This window comes from Neurospora crassa, linkage group VI (genome assembly GCF_000182925.2).
Source record: "Neurospora crassa OR74A linkage group VI, whole genome shotgun sequence".
In the NCBI taxonomy this organism is placed as follows: Eukaryota; Fungi; Ascomycota; class Sordariomycetes; order Sordariales; family Sordariaceae; genus Neurospora; species Neurospora crassa.
In genome coordinates, this window is record NC_026506.1 from 664,210 (window position 1) to 680,552 (window position 16,343).

A 16,343-nucleotide genomic window follows, 5' to 3' on the forward strand; every position below is an offset into this window, starting at 1 on the left:
CATAGGCTGAACATGGGATGAAGTGGACCCGGCTGGAAAAAAACAGAATGATAAGATCGAATCATCATCACCATCAATCTGGTACGGCGTTGCTTGGAAAGGAAAGAGTCGGAAATAGATAATAAAGAGGATTCCAACCGACCATTCATCCATCCATCGTAGGTGCTATTCTAGAAATGGACATAATACCAAATACCACTCAGGATCCCAATACCAGGTAACGCTATCCTATCCTAATAAGAAAGACCAAGTTTGCCAAAGGAGATGCCGCTAACTTTTCCATGGTGCCCAAGAACCCTGAATATACTTTCTTCTTCCACCAACAACAGCCATACCGGGAATCCTCAGAAACTAACAAGTCCAACTGTAATGGAAACCGCTCAGCCGATGCCTTAACCAATACTTCAAAAGAGCAAACGCTCAAAACCTCCCATCAGTAATCTCATTCATGATATCCCTCATAATCGGCCTCCCCTTCATGATTGCGCGCTCACTAATTCCAATGCGCTTGGGGTTATGTTTCCCTCTACCAACAATGCCCTTCTTCGGGCTCTTCAAGCTTTGGCTCCCGACATTTTCTTTCCCCTGACTTGGTGTCCCAAACTGCAGCTTGCTCTGCACCTTATATCCTTTCCCAGCAAGCTTCGCATTCGCCCTTTTCGATGGTGACAACGCCGACCCCTTCCGAGGCGAAACTGGCTTGAAGATAGGGTTAGGTTTCCTAGGGCTGAGAGCATCAGCAGCAGTGGAAGCAGCATTCGCATCCGCAAACCTATGTCCCTCCAAAGCACCAGGACGCAACTCATACACCCAGTTGCGATCTTCCATCATGCGCACAAAGCGGGCGAGCATTTCGCCTCCTTCTGGTTCTCCTTGCCCTTCTCCCTGATCATCACCGGTTTCTCCCAGCTCGGGACTAGCGATTGCTGTTGGAGACCCAGCCACCGACGAAGACGCCCCTCGCAAAGTTTCACGGCTACCAACAACAAGCAGCTTTGTCTTCGCCCTTGTAAACGCCACGTTGATCCTCCTCCAATCTTTCAGTAGTTCGCCGATACTACACCCCTCGTTACTTCGCACCAGGGATAACACCACAACGCTCTTATCTCTTCCTTGGAAGCGATCAGCGGTATGCATCTCGATTTCCTCGGCCGCCACTTTGACGCCCGCTCTTATGGCTCCCGCGCTACCGCCTAGGGTGTTTTTCATATTGTGCTTAAGCAAAGCTAGTTGCGAGCGGTAATGCGTCATCACACCAATTTCAGAGGCGGGCACGCCCACGGTCAGGAGCGAGTCGACTAGCTGGCAGACGATGCGGGACTCAAGCGGGTTAACGATGCGCTGACCGCGAGTGGATTTCTCTTCGCGTGAGTGCGGAAGGAGGGAGTCGGTGTTGATGAAGCGAACGCGCGCAGAGGGGTCGAGAAGGTCACGGAGCCAGCAGGTAGTGGGGGTGGGAGAGGGGCAGAAGGAGAGTTTATCTCCTTCTTTGAGCGGGTGTTGCTGGGAGTGGGCGAGGAAAGAATCGGCGTCAAAGTGCTTGGTTGCTAGAGCGTCCATGTCGGGAATCTCGAGGGATGTAGTGCGTAACGCTTCGGTGCCGCATTTTAGCCGGCCATTGTAGATGAGCGTGTTGGAGAGGGTCATGATGTCTTCGCACATGCGGTATTGGTGTTCGAGATTGACTACGCTTTGGGGGTGTTTCTCGGAGAGCAGCTTAAATAAGCTCACGTCGAGACCGCCAAGGCGAGCTTCCTCGTTTTGTACGAGAGGAGGGAGCTGGTTATGGTCACCGACTAGAACAAACTTGCGTGCCATACGGATGGGACCGAGACAGATAGGAAGCGTGATCTGGGAAGCCTCGTCGACTATGCAGTAATCGAAGATGCGCTCGGCGAAGACAGGGTGGTTGATACCCAAGCAAGTCGTCGCCACAATCGGGGTGTCGTTCCAGGCCTCGTGGATCTCCGAAAAAGAAGTCTTTGGCACGCCGGCGAGGGTGGCGAACGAAGGAACCTCAGGGTGAACCTTGACGGGAGGACCGAGACGAAGAATCGGAATCCCGTCATCCTTGAGTTTCAACAAGATGTTGTCCACGGCGGTGTGGGTGTAGGAAGTTAGCAAGACTGTTTTCTTCTGTGCAACCAAGGCACGGATGATGTGCGCAATGGTAGTCGTCTTGCCCGTACCAGGCATACCAAGCACAAGGGCATAGTCCTGAGCAGACATGACCTTCTCAACAGCCGCCTTCTGATCGACGTTCAGACCTTGACCCGACGCGGTAGAAGGGAGAATATACTGCGTTGGCACAGCCTTGAAGCGGGGGGCCTCAAGGTCGACAACCAAACTCCTGATCTGCCTAGATCCAAGCACTCCATCGGCCATGATCTGAACAAGATTGTTGCGTACTGTTGCCATGCCATTGCTGAACTCATCTTTGTCTAGACGATAGCGGACCGGGCCAGCTTCACGGTCTTCCGGGGCGTTACCACCAGAGCCAGGAACCTGCATGATGCTGGCAAAGGTCTGATTGTCGGCCTCGTCGAAACCAGGCTGCCGGACGCGCGCATTGTGCAGTCTTCTGTCCACGGCCACAGCGATGCGAGTCTTTCTGACTGAGGTGACATAGCCCAGCGCAAGTGCAAAGTGACCTTGTTCGTCAGAAATGACAATGGGCTCACCCACAGTCAGTTGCGAGTCCAGAAACGAAAAGCCGGGAGCAGGCTTTTCCTTGATAAAGGTGTAGGCGAAACGGTTGGTCTTGCCCATCTGTTGGTGATTCTCGTATGCTGAGCCCTCCTCGATGATGACATTGGCGAAGCAACGTCCAACCTTCTCGCGCTCTGTGCTGATCATAGTCCATAGCTCTCGGCGAAGCTTTTGGCTTTCCTTTTCCTCCTTGGTTAGAAGTTCTTCCCATTTCAAGAAGAACGCCTTGTGGGTAGGGCTGAGATGGTGGACTACTTCATCAAACTTCTCGTTCATTGCGCTCGTCTCCCCATCTCCGTCATCAGCAAGCTTGTGATAGATGAAACAGGTCGTCTGGGCATAGCATCTGCCGCACGCGTTCTTGTTCTTCTTCATAGGGGGCAGTTGGACACTCCGCTCACGAATGTAGCAAGCCAGCTGGTTGCGCTGCATGATCATGTGGCGGATTTCATGCCTAACGGCGGGAATGCGCAACGTCTGCGATGTCTCCATGTAGTAGAGGATACCGTAGACAATCTCAATGTCGTAGCGATCCGAGAGCAACAAATTGTAGAGTGCTGTTTGCGCCTGATGGTTGCTGTTGACATTCTTGCCGGTCTTGACCTCGAAGGGGACGGTCAAGGTCTTGGTCGTTGGCGCCTTTGAGCTTGAGCCCCTTGCTGGGGGATCGCGCATAGTGACCTGGACGGTGGCATCAATGTTGCCCTTGAGACCATACATGGGTGACCAGACATGCTCCTCGACATCCAGAAGCTTGCTGACACACATGGTAGCCTTGTCACCGTTCCGACCTTGGACGATAGCATCGGGCTTTGGCTGGGAAGTTACGAACAGCTGAGCCCAAGACCGGAGTTCAGGCATCTTGGATTGCACATGACTCTTTGCATCGTCCATGCTGACCTTGAGGATGTACAGGTCCTCAAGATGCTTCTCAAGAGTCTTGTTGATGACGTTGGTGAGGAATGCCGGATCCCATTTGTTGGCTACCAAAGCTTCCTGGAAAATCTCGTGCAGAATAGTACCGTAGACAAGCGCGGGTGTCAAGTCACTGGTGGCTTTGACTCTGTCCTGCAAGACCGCACGCCGCATGCAGCTGAATGAGTCGGCAACGACAGTGGATGAGATGAGCTGATCTGGGTGCAGGATCAGCATATTCTGGTTGTTGTCGAGGACACATTTTCCCTGGTCTTCGAACTGGCCGATAATGTGGACGTATGCGCTGACGCTTGCGGGAGTATCAAACCAGTCGCCTCGAAGATGGATCGTTCGCACAGAGTTGGTTCTATCAGCCTGTACGATGAGGATCTAAAAATGGACAATATTAGTAGGGGAAACACACACACATACTGCCGAAAAGGAGACTCTACCTTCTCAGGGGATTCACGGCCACGGTCATCCGTGTAGGAGCTCTCGAGAACATTGGTTACCAGATACCTCTGTATGGCTCTAGGCTTTTGACTAGGCTAATATAGATGTCTTAGCATACGCACTTCCATCTCTTTAGGATCGACAAGCTCACTTTCATAAACATACATGTGAGGAAACATCTTGCGCATGGCTGGCACGTTGTGTCGCAGCCATTTCGACCGCGTCAAAGTCAAAATCATTACCGAAATCATCACCAAACTCGTCATCTTCATCGCCCGCAACCTGTTGGGGCAATTTCTTGGGTGACTGCCTCTTCCTAGGCGATAGTCTCTTCTTGGGGGACGGTCTCTTTCTAGGTGACAACCGCTGGGCAGGTTTCTGTGTCGCAGACTCAACTTGAGCCACCAGGTCTTCTACCCCATCAAAAATATCGTCATCGAGATCACCAAATTCGTCATTATCGACAAGGGTCTTTGACGATTCGCGTGGAGCTGGCGAGACAGCGTCACTTGCTATGAGAGTGCTACCGTCGCCTTGACCAAGGATACTAGCGTCCAGTTCGAGGAGAGTGCTCTCGTCAAAGTCAAAGTCGTCATCACCGTAGTCCGAAGATGCCTTTTCGGGTTGCTTTGAGGCGTCAGTTTCGGTAGTTTGCCGCTCGGCCTTTTTCCGTGAGGGAGAGGAGTTTTGGTCAGGCACGGTTTGGGGTGTTATCTTTCTCTTTGATGGCGACTTCTTCATGGGAGAGGGTGACTTCTTCTGCTGTGCTGGAGCGTTGCTTGGCGTTTTCGAGCTGTCGATCTCTCCATCAACGGATTGTAGTAGTTCTGACAAAAGACTCGACTTCTTCTTCCTTGGAGTGTCCTGAGAAACGATTCTATTTTGCTCCTCAGGACAAAGGGTACGGCGCCGCTTGGGCCAAGCGGAACCGCAACTGACGGACTTCCTCAACGATCGATCGCTTGACTGCGGGCGTGGTGAGGAAGATGCCATAAGCTGGGCAAAGAGGGGGTTCTTGTGGTTTGAGGGACTCGTATCATTTCCATTAGAAGAGAAACGGCTCCACAAGTCCGAGGCAGGATCTGCGTGGGGTGTCTTGGAAGCGCCGGCAAACCTCTTGAGGGCGACGTGGGGAGTAGTCAACTTGGTAGCCGGTGATGAAGCAGGCGAGGAGCTCTTCGCGCGTCTCCTGCCATTCTTGGGAATCATTGGCGAAGCGGGTAGTTGTAAGGGCACTCCGGACCTCCAGTCGACCCTGTCACCGGGCGATTTCTCTCCATCTTCCTCTTCGGTGATGACTTCAGGTACACCAAACAAATCTTTCCATGAATGGCGATCTGCGGGAGTTTTGGCGTCGCTGGATGGCTCGTCGTCGTTGGAGTCTGGTAATGGCCTCTTCCTGGGGATCGACTTGGTGGTGTTGATGTTTTCTTTTTGCAGTTCGTCGATGGCGGCCTTTACGGGCCTTGCAGACTTTGGTGGTGGTTTGGAAGATGTGTCGTCGGATCGGAAGGCCTGGAGCTTGTTCTTGGAAGATTCCGAGACGGGGGCTAGCGATTGTAGAGGCCCTTTGTTGGGGGGATTGCTTCTTGTCCTCTGCCATCCTCCGCGCTGCCATTGTCATGTTAGTAAATATTTTTCATAAAGGAAAGCCCAATTGTGACGGACCTTGGGGGGCTGAGCATAGGCGTCCGAGTAAGACTTTTTGAGAGGCATTGTATTGTGGAGGCGTCTTTGACCAAAATAAGGATAAAGTAAACAAAAACAAATTCAATGGCGACGGCGCTGGGAGCCAATGGGTGGATGTGCTGCTGAATGACCCAAAAAGTCCAAAAGACGGAGCAAGTGGTGATGGTCAAGGCACAAATCAGAAAGCGAGGTTATGTGTATCGCAGGCCCATGGCTTGAGAACTCGGAGTCTGAGACCTGGGCTGGGTGGTGGTGGTCGAGGTGAAGTGGGAAGAAGAAGAAGTGGAACGGAAGTGAGTCCTTGAGAACGCGGATGACAGTCGCGCGTTTCCTGCTGCGCTGAGTGCATGAGTGGTTCTGCCAGTCAATCAATCAATCAATCAACGCGAAACAACCTCCCGTCCCCCCCAAAAGTACGGTACCTTATTAATTGTTAGCAAGGGGGTGCCTGGAGCTCTCAGCAGGTACCGCTGTGTCGATAAGATAAGCCCCACACTTTGGTACCCCTGTACCTAGGCACATGGGCGGCGGTTGGACCGCTGACGTCTAGCGGATCAGCCGCCTGTGTTACAGCGTCGCATCAGCGGGAGCTCCATCGGTGGAACGTCCAACTTCACACGTCCATCACTTCGGCGGCTTCCGAGTCCTCTCTTCACCTAACTCCCGTCCCCTTCCTTCAACTTCCCTTGCCTACCTACCTAGACGGAGCTTCACCGCCGAGGCCATCTACCTACCTACCTCTACCGAGAACAAGGGGCGGATGTTAGTGGATGCCAACGGACTTTACTTGACGACTTGGGACGTACCAACGATTCGCGAAACGAGACGTGGGCAGCCGATCCGATCTACGGAGTTACAGCGCTAGACGCACATCAGTAGAAGAAGACGACGACGACGACGACGACGAGACTATGAACCGACTGCAACCAACACATTTGTCGGGTTAATTCTATATATACAGTACTCAATATACAGGTAGCAACCATGGACGACTATCCGCGCGGCAGCTTGGACCATAACATCCCCTTCCTCCTCACCCTCGGCGTCTCCCCTCCCAACTCCAGCTCAGCCCACAACCCTGAACTGGGCAAGACTCTCAAGGACCAGGCCATCGAGGTTCGATCCGACCTCCCTACTCTCGACCTTCCTCCCGCACAAGCTCTACTACACTACATCCAAGAGCGGGATGCCTCGAACCTACCATGCATCGCATACGAGCACCAGCTTCGCTACCGGTTCCGGGTCAAGTCAGCAGAGAGGGTGAGTATCCTCCAGCCGTATGATATCTAAACTATACCTTACCTCAGCTCTAATCCATGTTATTCTCTTCAGTCCTTCCTGCTGCCTCCTCGCCGCGCCCGCTTGCCCGAAGGGATAGAAGCACCTCCGGGTGCCATCCTCCATTCGCCCTTCTCGCCTCTGACTCCGATATCTCCTCTGTACCCCGACGGCCTGATCGATGCGCAATGGACGCTGAAACACCAGGAACTGATTCCCAGTGTCGTGCTCTGCTTCTACAACCTCGTCTCCGACCCAAATCAGTCCACCCTAAGCGATAACCACATCAAGTCTGACGTGAACAAGTTGAGGAACCTGCTCATTCAATCAGGCCACAAGATCAAGCTTGCTATTGTATTTCTGTCCGACCCTTCTGGCGATCACACGGACTACCTCCAAGATCGCATCGAGATTATTCGCAGGGGCTGTGCGCTTGACCCCAAGTCGGTCTTCCTCATGCCCCCTAACGAGAACCACGAAGACCTTGCGCGCATGGCCGAGAACATGTTGATCACATTATACGGCGCTTCAATGGAGTATTACAAAGAACTGGGTAGACATTCTCGAAAGAAGAGAGGAAGGGGGGTTGCTCCGCCGCCAACCGTACCACCAACAACAGGCACTTCCCAAACGCTTTCGCTGGCAGGATGGAATGTCCGTTATGACTTCAAGTCAGCTGTACTAGCCGAATTTCGCCTGGAAATGGAGAACGCCCTGCGCTCTTACGAACAAGCGTACGAAAACTTACTGAGTTCCGAGGTTGTCGAACTAATACCAAGTTGGAGTCCTCGCTGGAACGAGGCTCGGCTTCTTGCTGATGTGATAGCCATTCGCTCCATTCGCTGCTTGTTATGGGGCGCTCAGAACAGCGCGGCCGTTCGCAGGTGGCAATTCCACCGCGAAAGGATGGCGGATCTTGTCGAGCGCCTTGGAAGAGGCACCAGCAACTATGGGTGGGAGGCCTGGCAAGCACGTTGGGCAATCGTCATGGCGAACTTGATGGAAAAGGCAGGCATCCCAGAGCTTGATCCTGCTGAGATGCGACTCTACCTCAACCCAGAAAAGAACATTATGGGGGAACGACTACAACCCTGGGAGTTCCTTCACCATACAGGTTATTGGTATCGTCTGGCTTCCAGGCACTTGTATGCCCGGAGAGCCCGGGCTCGTGCGATGCCTGAAGACGATAGGAGACCACCAGGCTCTTCTCCGGCCTCTCACCTTGCAAGCAGGGGCTTCATATATGACACCTTCATGTGTCCAGAACCCCATGAGGAGTTTCCGCTGGAGCACATGACTTATAAAGGGGTGGACCATAACGGCATGATTATCGATTGCCTATCACGAGCACTTCACGAGTTTTTACAGAGGGATCAAGCACGGCTGGCTGCTGAATTGTCTCTAGAGTTAGCCAGGGAACTGAGTCTCAGGCAGGAATGGGCCAAGGTTGTCGAGTTGCTGCGGCCTATCTGGCAAAACATGTCGTTCAGAAAGGAACGCTGGCCAACATTGACCGAGGAAGTTAGTTGGGCTCTAAGGGCAGCCGCTTCCAAGACTGGTGATTTTGGTGATGTCGTGACCATTGACTGGGAATTGCTGGACCGAGGTAAGATCATAAGAATTGTGAGTGGCTTCGTCTGCTGATGATTGTATATAGGCTTCACGAAACGCAAAAACTGGCAATATGACATCACAAAGTCCCTACAACCAATAACACCGGATCCCAAGCCGATTATCAATATCGCAGATGGCCAGATCATCCCGCCTGTTTCAGCTACCTTCGTTTTTAGAGACGAAGAAGGGAAAGCAGGCCAGACCACCCGAGCCCAACTGTGCCTCCATTCCAACGCCCATGCCGAATCCACTCCCATACCATTCAGAAGGATCGAGGTCAAGTTCAATGGCAGCATCAACACTCTCGTACTAAGACATCAAGTACAAGAAGAAGAAGGCAACAAGCGACAGAAGCACGGTAACATTGTTTTATGTCCGGTACCCCTCGAGGATATCACCCCTAGCGATAGAGAGCCGACGACAGAAGACTCGGCTGAGGATGATGATAGAGGAACTGAGTTACAAGGCACCACCGACCTGACTCTCTCGCCTGGTCATACTCTCGTCCTTGTTATGGACATACCACTCCGTGAACAAGGCGAAGTAAACGCTCTTTCGCTCACTGCGTCACTAGAGACCGAGTCCTTTGACCTTCACCAGTCTCTCAAACTCCGGGATATGCCCAACACAACCCACACTTGGTATCCCACACCCTCAACCAGGAAGCGTATCACACGGCCAGTCAGCCCTCTGTCCCTCCGAATCCTTCCAAGGCCTCCCAAGATGGAGATCAAGAGCGAGATCAAGGAACAGTACTACACCAACGAGGCGATAACACTCGACTTTGACATCTACAACGCCGAAGACGTCGAGGCTCCCTCCAAGTTCGATGCGCTCCTATTCTGCGACGAGGACGAAGCGTCATTGACGGCCCCGTCTTTCACAGTGGAAGTCGTCTCAGAAGAACAACAAACAAAAGAAGAGGAGGAGAACAAGAAGAAATCGTCCACAAGCAGCTCCTCCGGTCGCGAATCCAAGGTCTCCTCTTACTTCCTCGGCGACATCCAGCCAAGCACCACCACCACCGTCCGCCTCCATTTCCCACCCATCGAGCGACCCAGCCGCTACGAGTTGACTCTGCGCGTAGTCTACCACTTGTCCACCAACCCCGGCACCACCATCATCCAGACTGCCGTCTTCCAACTCAACGTGCTCAACCCCTTCGAAGCCAACTACGAGCTCCTCCCGCGCGTCCACCCCGACCCCTGGCCTTCCTTTTTCGACGCCGAAAACATCCAACCCCTTTCCCTCCCATCTCAAGCAGAAGAGGAGGACAAAGACGCAGTAGTGCCCTACAAAGGCCTCCACCAATCTTGGTCTCTCCTCACCCGCTACGCCTCCTTCGCCTCCGAAGATCTCAAGGTAATCGACGTAGACGTCAAAGTTCTACGCCAACCACAGTCACAGTCACAGCCTAGCCAGACGAGCTCTCCTGAGCCAATGACCTGCCTAATCACCCGCCACCACGACGACGACTCAACCCTCCCCATCGAAAAAGGTGGCCACCTAATGAAACCACACACCATCGAAACCACCTCATTCGATATCGTCGCGCAAAAAATCAGTCTTGACGATCGCGGCCCGGCACCACTTGATTTGGCCATGGTCATCCGATGGAAACGACTCCCACCATCTGCATCTCCAGAAACAACTCCTCCATCTCCATCCCCGGAAAAAGAAGATACCGATGAAACAATAAACACCACCACCCTCCCCTGCCCACGCTTCTCCCTCTTCGGCATCGAGCCCCGCGTGCTCGCCCACGTCACCTACCTCGACACCTATAACCCAGAAGACTCCTTTACTCCCCTGATCCTGCTAAGGGTGATCATCGAAAACGCCTCCAACCACTTCTTGACGTTTGGCGTATCGATGGATACCTCGGCGGAATTCGCCTTCTCAGGCCCCAAATTGTCGGCGGTGCCCGTGTTGCCTGTTAGTAGAAGGGAGGTGGAGTATAGGCTTTTGCCTACTAGCCTGGGACCTGGATCGGGCGACACGGAAGAGACGGATAAGAAGAAGAAGAAAAAGGACAAGAAGACGAGTGAACAGCAGGGATACTGGATCAAGCCGGGCTTGACTGTGAGAGACAAGTACTTCCAGAAGGTGTTGAGGGTGATTCCTGCGTCTGAGGGGGTGAGGGTGGATGCGAAGGAGGGAGGGTTCTTGGTTTGGGTGCCTACTGGTGAGGGGCCTGAGGATGGTGATGAGTAGATAATGTTGTTGTTTGAAAAGGATCAATTCGTAAGGAAGAGAAAAGCAAGTCTTCAGCGATTAAGTTTGAGTATAAGCGAAAAAGCCTGTACAAGTAATAGACTTGACCATGATATCCGTCTTATCCAATGGGCTCATAATTAAAAACTCAACGAGTGACCTCCCTGTTCTCCGTACCCAGCTCACAGGCCCCGTGTGAGACATCCAGCTCTCGGGGTTGGCTCGATGCGTCAAGCTCCCAGCGCTCATTGATACCTCTTCCACATGCCAGTTCATCTGGCGGGGTGTACACCTCAGTTGCCGGACCCTCTGTAGGAAGCTCTCCTTTGAGTTCGAGGGAAGGGGAATGCTTCAATGCGTTACCATTACTCTGACCAGGTTCAAGCTCTTCGTCGGATGGTGAGGGCTTCGATCTCTTCCGCCAAAAGCAATAAGCCAACCCAGATAGCAAACACAGAATAACGGCACCGCCCACCACTCCACCCGCAATCGGTCCGGCTTTGCTTGCAGACGACTGCTGACCCGAGTCTGGGCCAGTGGCGGAGGTAGCAGTGGAAGTCGGGACCGAATCCGAGGTCGTTGCGTTAAACGAAACGGGTTTCTTCAGAAATATCCTCTTCACCTCATCAGACGACCACGATAGCGCAGACAGATTCTTATCTTGATACCATTCCTCCACAAACTTGGGGGTCCTGTAGTCCTCTGCATCGGCATCGTAGTTTCCATCCTTGCTCCAGACGAGATCAGTCAAGTCAAAGATGCCGAGGCCCTGGGGTAAAGGATCTTTGTCCCAAAGGGCCGTGTCCGTGTTCTGACCGTGGCCGCCTACTACCAGCAATTGGCGCTTCCCTACTACGACGCAATCGTGGTTGTTGCGTGGCTCGACTGAGTGTGCATCTGTTTTGAGCCAGACGAAGCCTGGGAGGCTTAGGATGTAGATGTCGTCATAGAATTCCTTGAAGTCCTGGCTCACTCCGCCGTAGATGAAACTATGTGGAGTAGAGTCGAGAGTAAGTTATTTTAGGGTCGAAGGCTCAGGGGGACAAATATTCCGAATGGCAAGCTTGACATTAAACAGAAATAGGATATTTTTGGTGTTCTCACTTACAGTTCATAGGTTCCAGCCGGGCTCGCAACACCCACCATACAAAAAGTCTCCCTCTCTGTCGGCGCATATCCCACCGTATTCTGCCATCCCCACTGCCCAGTCTTGGGATCATAAAAGGTGATATTGTTGAAATCCAGAATTCCTCCACCGGTACTTCCTCCCAAGACGAACATCAAGCCATTGGAGCCAAACTGAGGGACAAAATGCGCGCGACCATCAATCAGCGTACCAAGCGGAGGCATCACCACGCTGGTGTCGGTCCTTGAAAAGGCCCTGCTCTTCATGTCGTAAGAAACCATACCTGGAATCGGGGTGCGGTACCAGTGCTGGGGATTCGTGACGGGGGAGGTATTGTTGGAGTCCGGGTCTATCTCGATTGATGTCATGCCGCCTATCACAAAGGCTACACCGCCGCCGGAAGAATCGTGGGTGGTTGCAAATGCTGCTTTGTCGGTCAAGTTGAGCTTCTTCAGAACGTCTGGGTTTGAAGGCCGTTCCAACGTCCAGGTGCCTCCACCTGTACCGTCGACCGTAAATTTCCAGATCCCCTCCTTCGTGATCTTGTTCATGTTGATCATGTACGGCGCTCGTCCTCCATAGATGTAGAAGGCGTCGCCACTGGGGTCGTTCCAGATTGCCTGGTCGGAAAGCGCCACTGGTCCCTTTTTGGGAGTCGCCTTGATCTCGACCGTCGATGCGGTCCATGATCGTGACATGTCGATGGAGAGAGTCGAATTACAGGGATCAGCGGGGACGTGGCCAGGTTGTTTCTCGCTATTTACCAACTGGCTTATTTCACCTCCGTCGATATAAACATAGTTTCCCAGCACCGTTGCTTGGCAATGTCAGCAACAATATATACCACTATATTTGTCAGGGCGAGTATGATGAGAATCGATCACCTACCTCGCGCATAGCTTCGACGAAGGAATCTGTTGGCAGGTGGGTCATCCAAATACTGCTGCTTCTGTCCGAAAACACACGAGAAAAGAAGGGAGGTGATCAAGATCAGACTAAAGCCACGGGAAGAAATTGTAGAGTAAATGCACATTACATATGAGCTGTAGATCATTTTCATGGCTGTATGCAATGATGGAAAATGGTAGGTGAGTCCGGGTTCAAGTTGAGAAGATTGAATGATCCGAGATGGATTGAACGTGAAGTGTTTGGGTTACGGTAGGAAAGAAGAAAAAATAAAAGGGGGAGAATACAGAGTAGAAGACAAGTCATCAATGGGTGTCTTTAGGTCGTACCAACCTCCCAGGACCGAGTTTGAGACACTCGAAGTCTAGACTCCCTCTTGTGCAACAATCAGGGCGTACGAAACAGAACGAGGCTTCTAGTAGGGGCATTTTGCAGGTACTTAACTCGGATCTTCATTTTCAGGTTGCTCTCTGCCATTTGTGCGGGTAACACCGCCGCGGAAATGCACGATTTTGGTCGGATGAACAAGCCGAACACATTGCCGACGAGTAGAGGAAACCCTTTCGGAGAGATACGGGTACGCCGTGACATTGTGTGCAGCGCAAAAGTGAAGTTTGGCGAGAGATATACCAGGTCCGTTCAGTCGCTCGAGGGTGAAGGCTGTGAACCTGAGAGGTTACGCTACCTCGAGGTGGATGTAACAAGGGCAGAAGCTAAGGTGACGTTCTGTTTCACAAAGTGTTCGTGTCCTATAATAATGGGAAATGCTTGTTCAGTTGTTTTGGTGGACGAGTCGAAGAAAGAGAGGGACTTCGTCAAAAGGAGGTATGCCACTTCAAAAATGCAACTCGGTTGATGGTTCTTTCCTTGTCAGGAATGCCGCGGGCCTCGGCTCTTTCCGAATCAAAACATGATCTCTGCTTGGGTAGTGACTTCTCTCCACGGCAATCATGTGGCAACTTTAGATGAGTTGAAAGCGCGACATGACAAAGTGTGAGTGTCTCGGAAGGTGTTGGCAGGATGCAATAAACATGTTGAACACCACAAAGAGCGGTCCTACGTACTTCGTAAGACACTGGCCATGATACTGGAGAGCATAACTGGTAACGATGAGGCCGTTAACTCGAATCCAGCTGTGGGCGACATAGCTATTCTTCTGTTAGTTTCTTGAGTTTCTTTTTGCACCTTTCTGGACCTCCTTCATAGCGCTGGCCATCTTTCTCAGGGAAGGGCAGAGGAGAAGGAATACTATAATGGGTAATTTGCTTTGTGATCTTTTGCCTGATTTTGTTTTGTCACCATAAAGAAGTAGTCAGGACGCCTAACAACAGGAAAGAAGCTTCGAAACGCACCGAAAGAATATCCTATGAGAGCAGAACTCCTTGTAACTTCTCCCCTCATTCGCCGAATGCATTCCAAGAGCTTGTGACAACCTCATAAGCATCTCATTGACCTTCAAGTGTTACGCCGGCCTTCCGAATATCTGAATGAGTAAAGAAAATCAACCATGCCATGCCATGCCATCAATCAAAGGCTAGGAACACGCTCAGCGTACTGTTCAAGAACACCCCAAAAATGCCTTTAGTTCAAGCCATAACCTCCTCCTCAACTGATTTCTTTCCTGGCGGAACGACCTTCACAAACCTCCAAACCGTGCCCGCGTCCTCTTCAGCATCCCAAACCACAAGTACTTGTGACCCCTCAGCAAGACTCTCCGGCTTCACCTGTACCTTGACCAGCTTCCGGAGGCGAGGCTCATGATATGGGCAACCCGTGATCCGATGAAGATGATCAGACGGCGCCAACTTCCGCGGTTGTACAAGAAGTGAATACAGTGCGACTGTCTGAACCTGCGGCTCTGACTTAACCTCACACTTTCCAACATCCCCAAGGTCCTCAATATTTCCTTCTGCTGTTCGGCACTCTTTGACTGTAGTTTCATCCTTGACTATGTCTTCGTCTTCTCGTTCAAAGATCTCAGAACCATCCACCTCCCCTTTAGAAAGCATCACGCTTGAAGCGATGTCCTCGGATTTCAAGCTCAAAAAGGCAAACTTCTCTGATATCCCAGGCCAACGGCTTGAGCATCGAATGTTTCCCCATCTCGGGTTTTCGTTCCCGTCAGTGTCGTGGCCGAGAAACCTCCCAGTGGCGGCGTTGCGGAAGCTAAGCCAGTTGTCTGCCTCCACGCATTCCCAGTGCCAGTTGGTCTTGCCTTCGAGCAGCAATGGGTGCGATATACCGGGTTTCGGTTCGGGGACACGGTGGAGAGTCGGCTCGCCCTTGATAATACTCAGGCCGCGGTTGGTAGGGTGGTGGAGGATGATGTACGTGAAGCCGGGTGTTGGGCAATCGCTGCGGCCTTCGAAGTTGGAGAAGACGGATTGGGGGTCGGGCTCTATATTTGGGTCGTGATTGTCTGACACTGTTTCGGCGAGTTTTGGAGGAGACAAAGAAAGTTTGGAGTATTCGGCGGAGCTTTCGTGAGATGTAGGGGACGTTGGGTATGTGGGTGACTGAGATTTGATGGGGCCAAGAGGTCTGAGAGATCCAACAGGAAAGGACGGAGATCGGGTGTTGTCGTGGTAAAGTTTGTTGTAGATGTGGCATTTCTGACGGTCGCTAGACGATGGCTTTGGCGTCTTGCTGTCTTGATCACCGCCACTGAACAGAGTCAACAGACCTATCACCCATAAGTATAGACGGTTGCTAGACAATGGCTCTGGTGTCTTGCTGTCTTGACCACCGCCATTGAACAGAGTCAACAGACCTATCACCCATAAGTATAGACGGTTGCTAGACAATGGCTCTGGTGTCTTGTTATCTTGGCCACCGCCACTGAACAGAGCTAACAGACCTATCACCCATAAGCGTAGACGGTTGAACATCTGGAATGAGTATAAATACCGAATGATGTAAAATAGAGGTTGAAGAAAGGGAAGGAATCGGGGACAAGCCAGGCAAAAAGCTGTTTTTATATCATGAGGAGAAATCCATGCGGCCTCTTCCAAATCTCTGTGATCAGGTTTGGCAGACATAGCGCTGGATAACTTGGAACTAATAATGCAAACTGCCTGGATCCTGCAGGTAAAGGTGCCTTCAGGGACTGCATTCAAGCTGGCAGCTCAGCAGCTGCTCCAGTTGTCACCGAAACGGCCGACTCGCAGAGTCAAGAGACAATGCCTTTTTTCACGAAGTCCGATTTGCTTGAATGGTTTAACAATCATCTGTAGGATGCTCACGTCCGGTGCAGGTTGCATCAACGAGGGTCGGCCGCACCGAGACACACTAACAGATCAGTGACAATAGTGAACGCGTTGAACCTGAAGCAGACACCTATAAGGTTGTTGAGTTCTAGGAGACAAGAAGAGTGTCAAAAGTGCCATTTCTTGGTTGTATGAGTTGGCATCAAGACTCTCCAGTGTTGAACGTACTTACT

At 51.9% G+C, this 16,343-nt stretch overlaps 4 protein-coding genes across 5 annotated transcripts; 1 reads left to right on the top strand and 3 right to left on the bottom strand.

Annotated features, from left to right (window-relative positions):
* Positions 1-34: 34 nt before the first annotated feature.
* NCU04749 lies at positions 35-6,116 on the bottom strand (the record flags this gene model as incomplete). Of its 2 annotated transcripts, none has more annotated exons than XM_011396604.1 (4): positions 35-4,014; positions 4,077-4,172; positions 4,229-5,688; positions 5,746-6,116. In XM_011396604.1, 3 exons carry the CDS (start codon positions 4,238-4,240, stop codon positions 421-423), a joined length of 3,702 nt encoding a protein of 1,233 aa, XP_011394906.1. In that variant the 3' UTR covers positions 35-420. The 2 variants fall into 2 exon arrangements, with proteins under 2 accessions (XP_011394906.1, XP_011394905.1); XM_011396603.1 differs by having other exon boundaries at positions 4,243-5,688; positions 5,746-5,793.
* Positions 6,117-6,405: 289 nt separating this feature from the next.
* On the top strand, positions 6,406-11,001 carry NCU04750 (hypothetical protein). The gene is made up of 3 exons (XM_955190.2): positions 6,406-7,026; positions 7,099-8,650; positions 8,702-11,001. Exons 1-3 carry the CDS (start codon positions 6,751-6,753, stop codon positions 10,870-10,872), a joined length of 3,999 nt encoding a protein of 1,332 aa, XP_960283.1. The 5' UTR covers positions 6,406-6,750; the 3' UTR covers positions 10,873-11,001.
* Positions 10,868-12,696, bottom strand: NCU04751 (hypothetical protein; the record flags this gene model as incomplete). Its single annotated transcript, XM_955191.2, has 2 exons — positions 10,868-11,861; positions 11,981-12,696. 2 exons carry the CDS (start codon positions 12,694-12,696, stop codon positions 11,021-11,023), a joined length of 1,557 nt encoding a protein of 518 aa, XP_960284.1. The 3' UTR covers positions 10,868-11,020.
* A 1,456-nt stretch (positions 12,697-14,152) lies between these two features.
* On the bottom strand, positions 14,153-15,792 carry NCU04752 (hypothetical protein; the record flags this gene model as incomplete). Its single annotated transcript, XM_955192.2, has 2 exons — positions 14,153-15,674; positions 15,762-15,792. 2 exons carry the CDS (start codon positions 15,790-15,792, stop codon positions 14,491-14,493), a joined length of 1,215 nt encoding a protein of 404 aa, XP_960285.1. The 3' UTR covers positions 14,153-14,490.
* Positions 15,793-16,343: the final 551 nt, after the last annotated feature.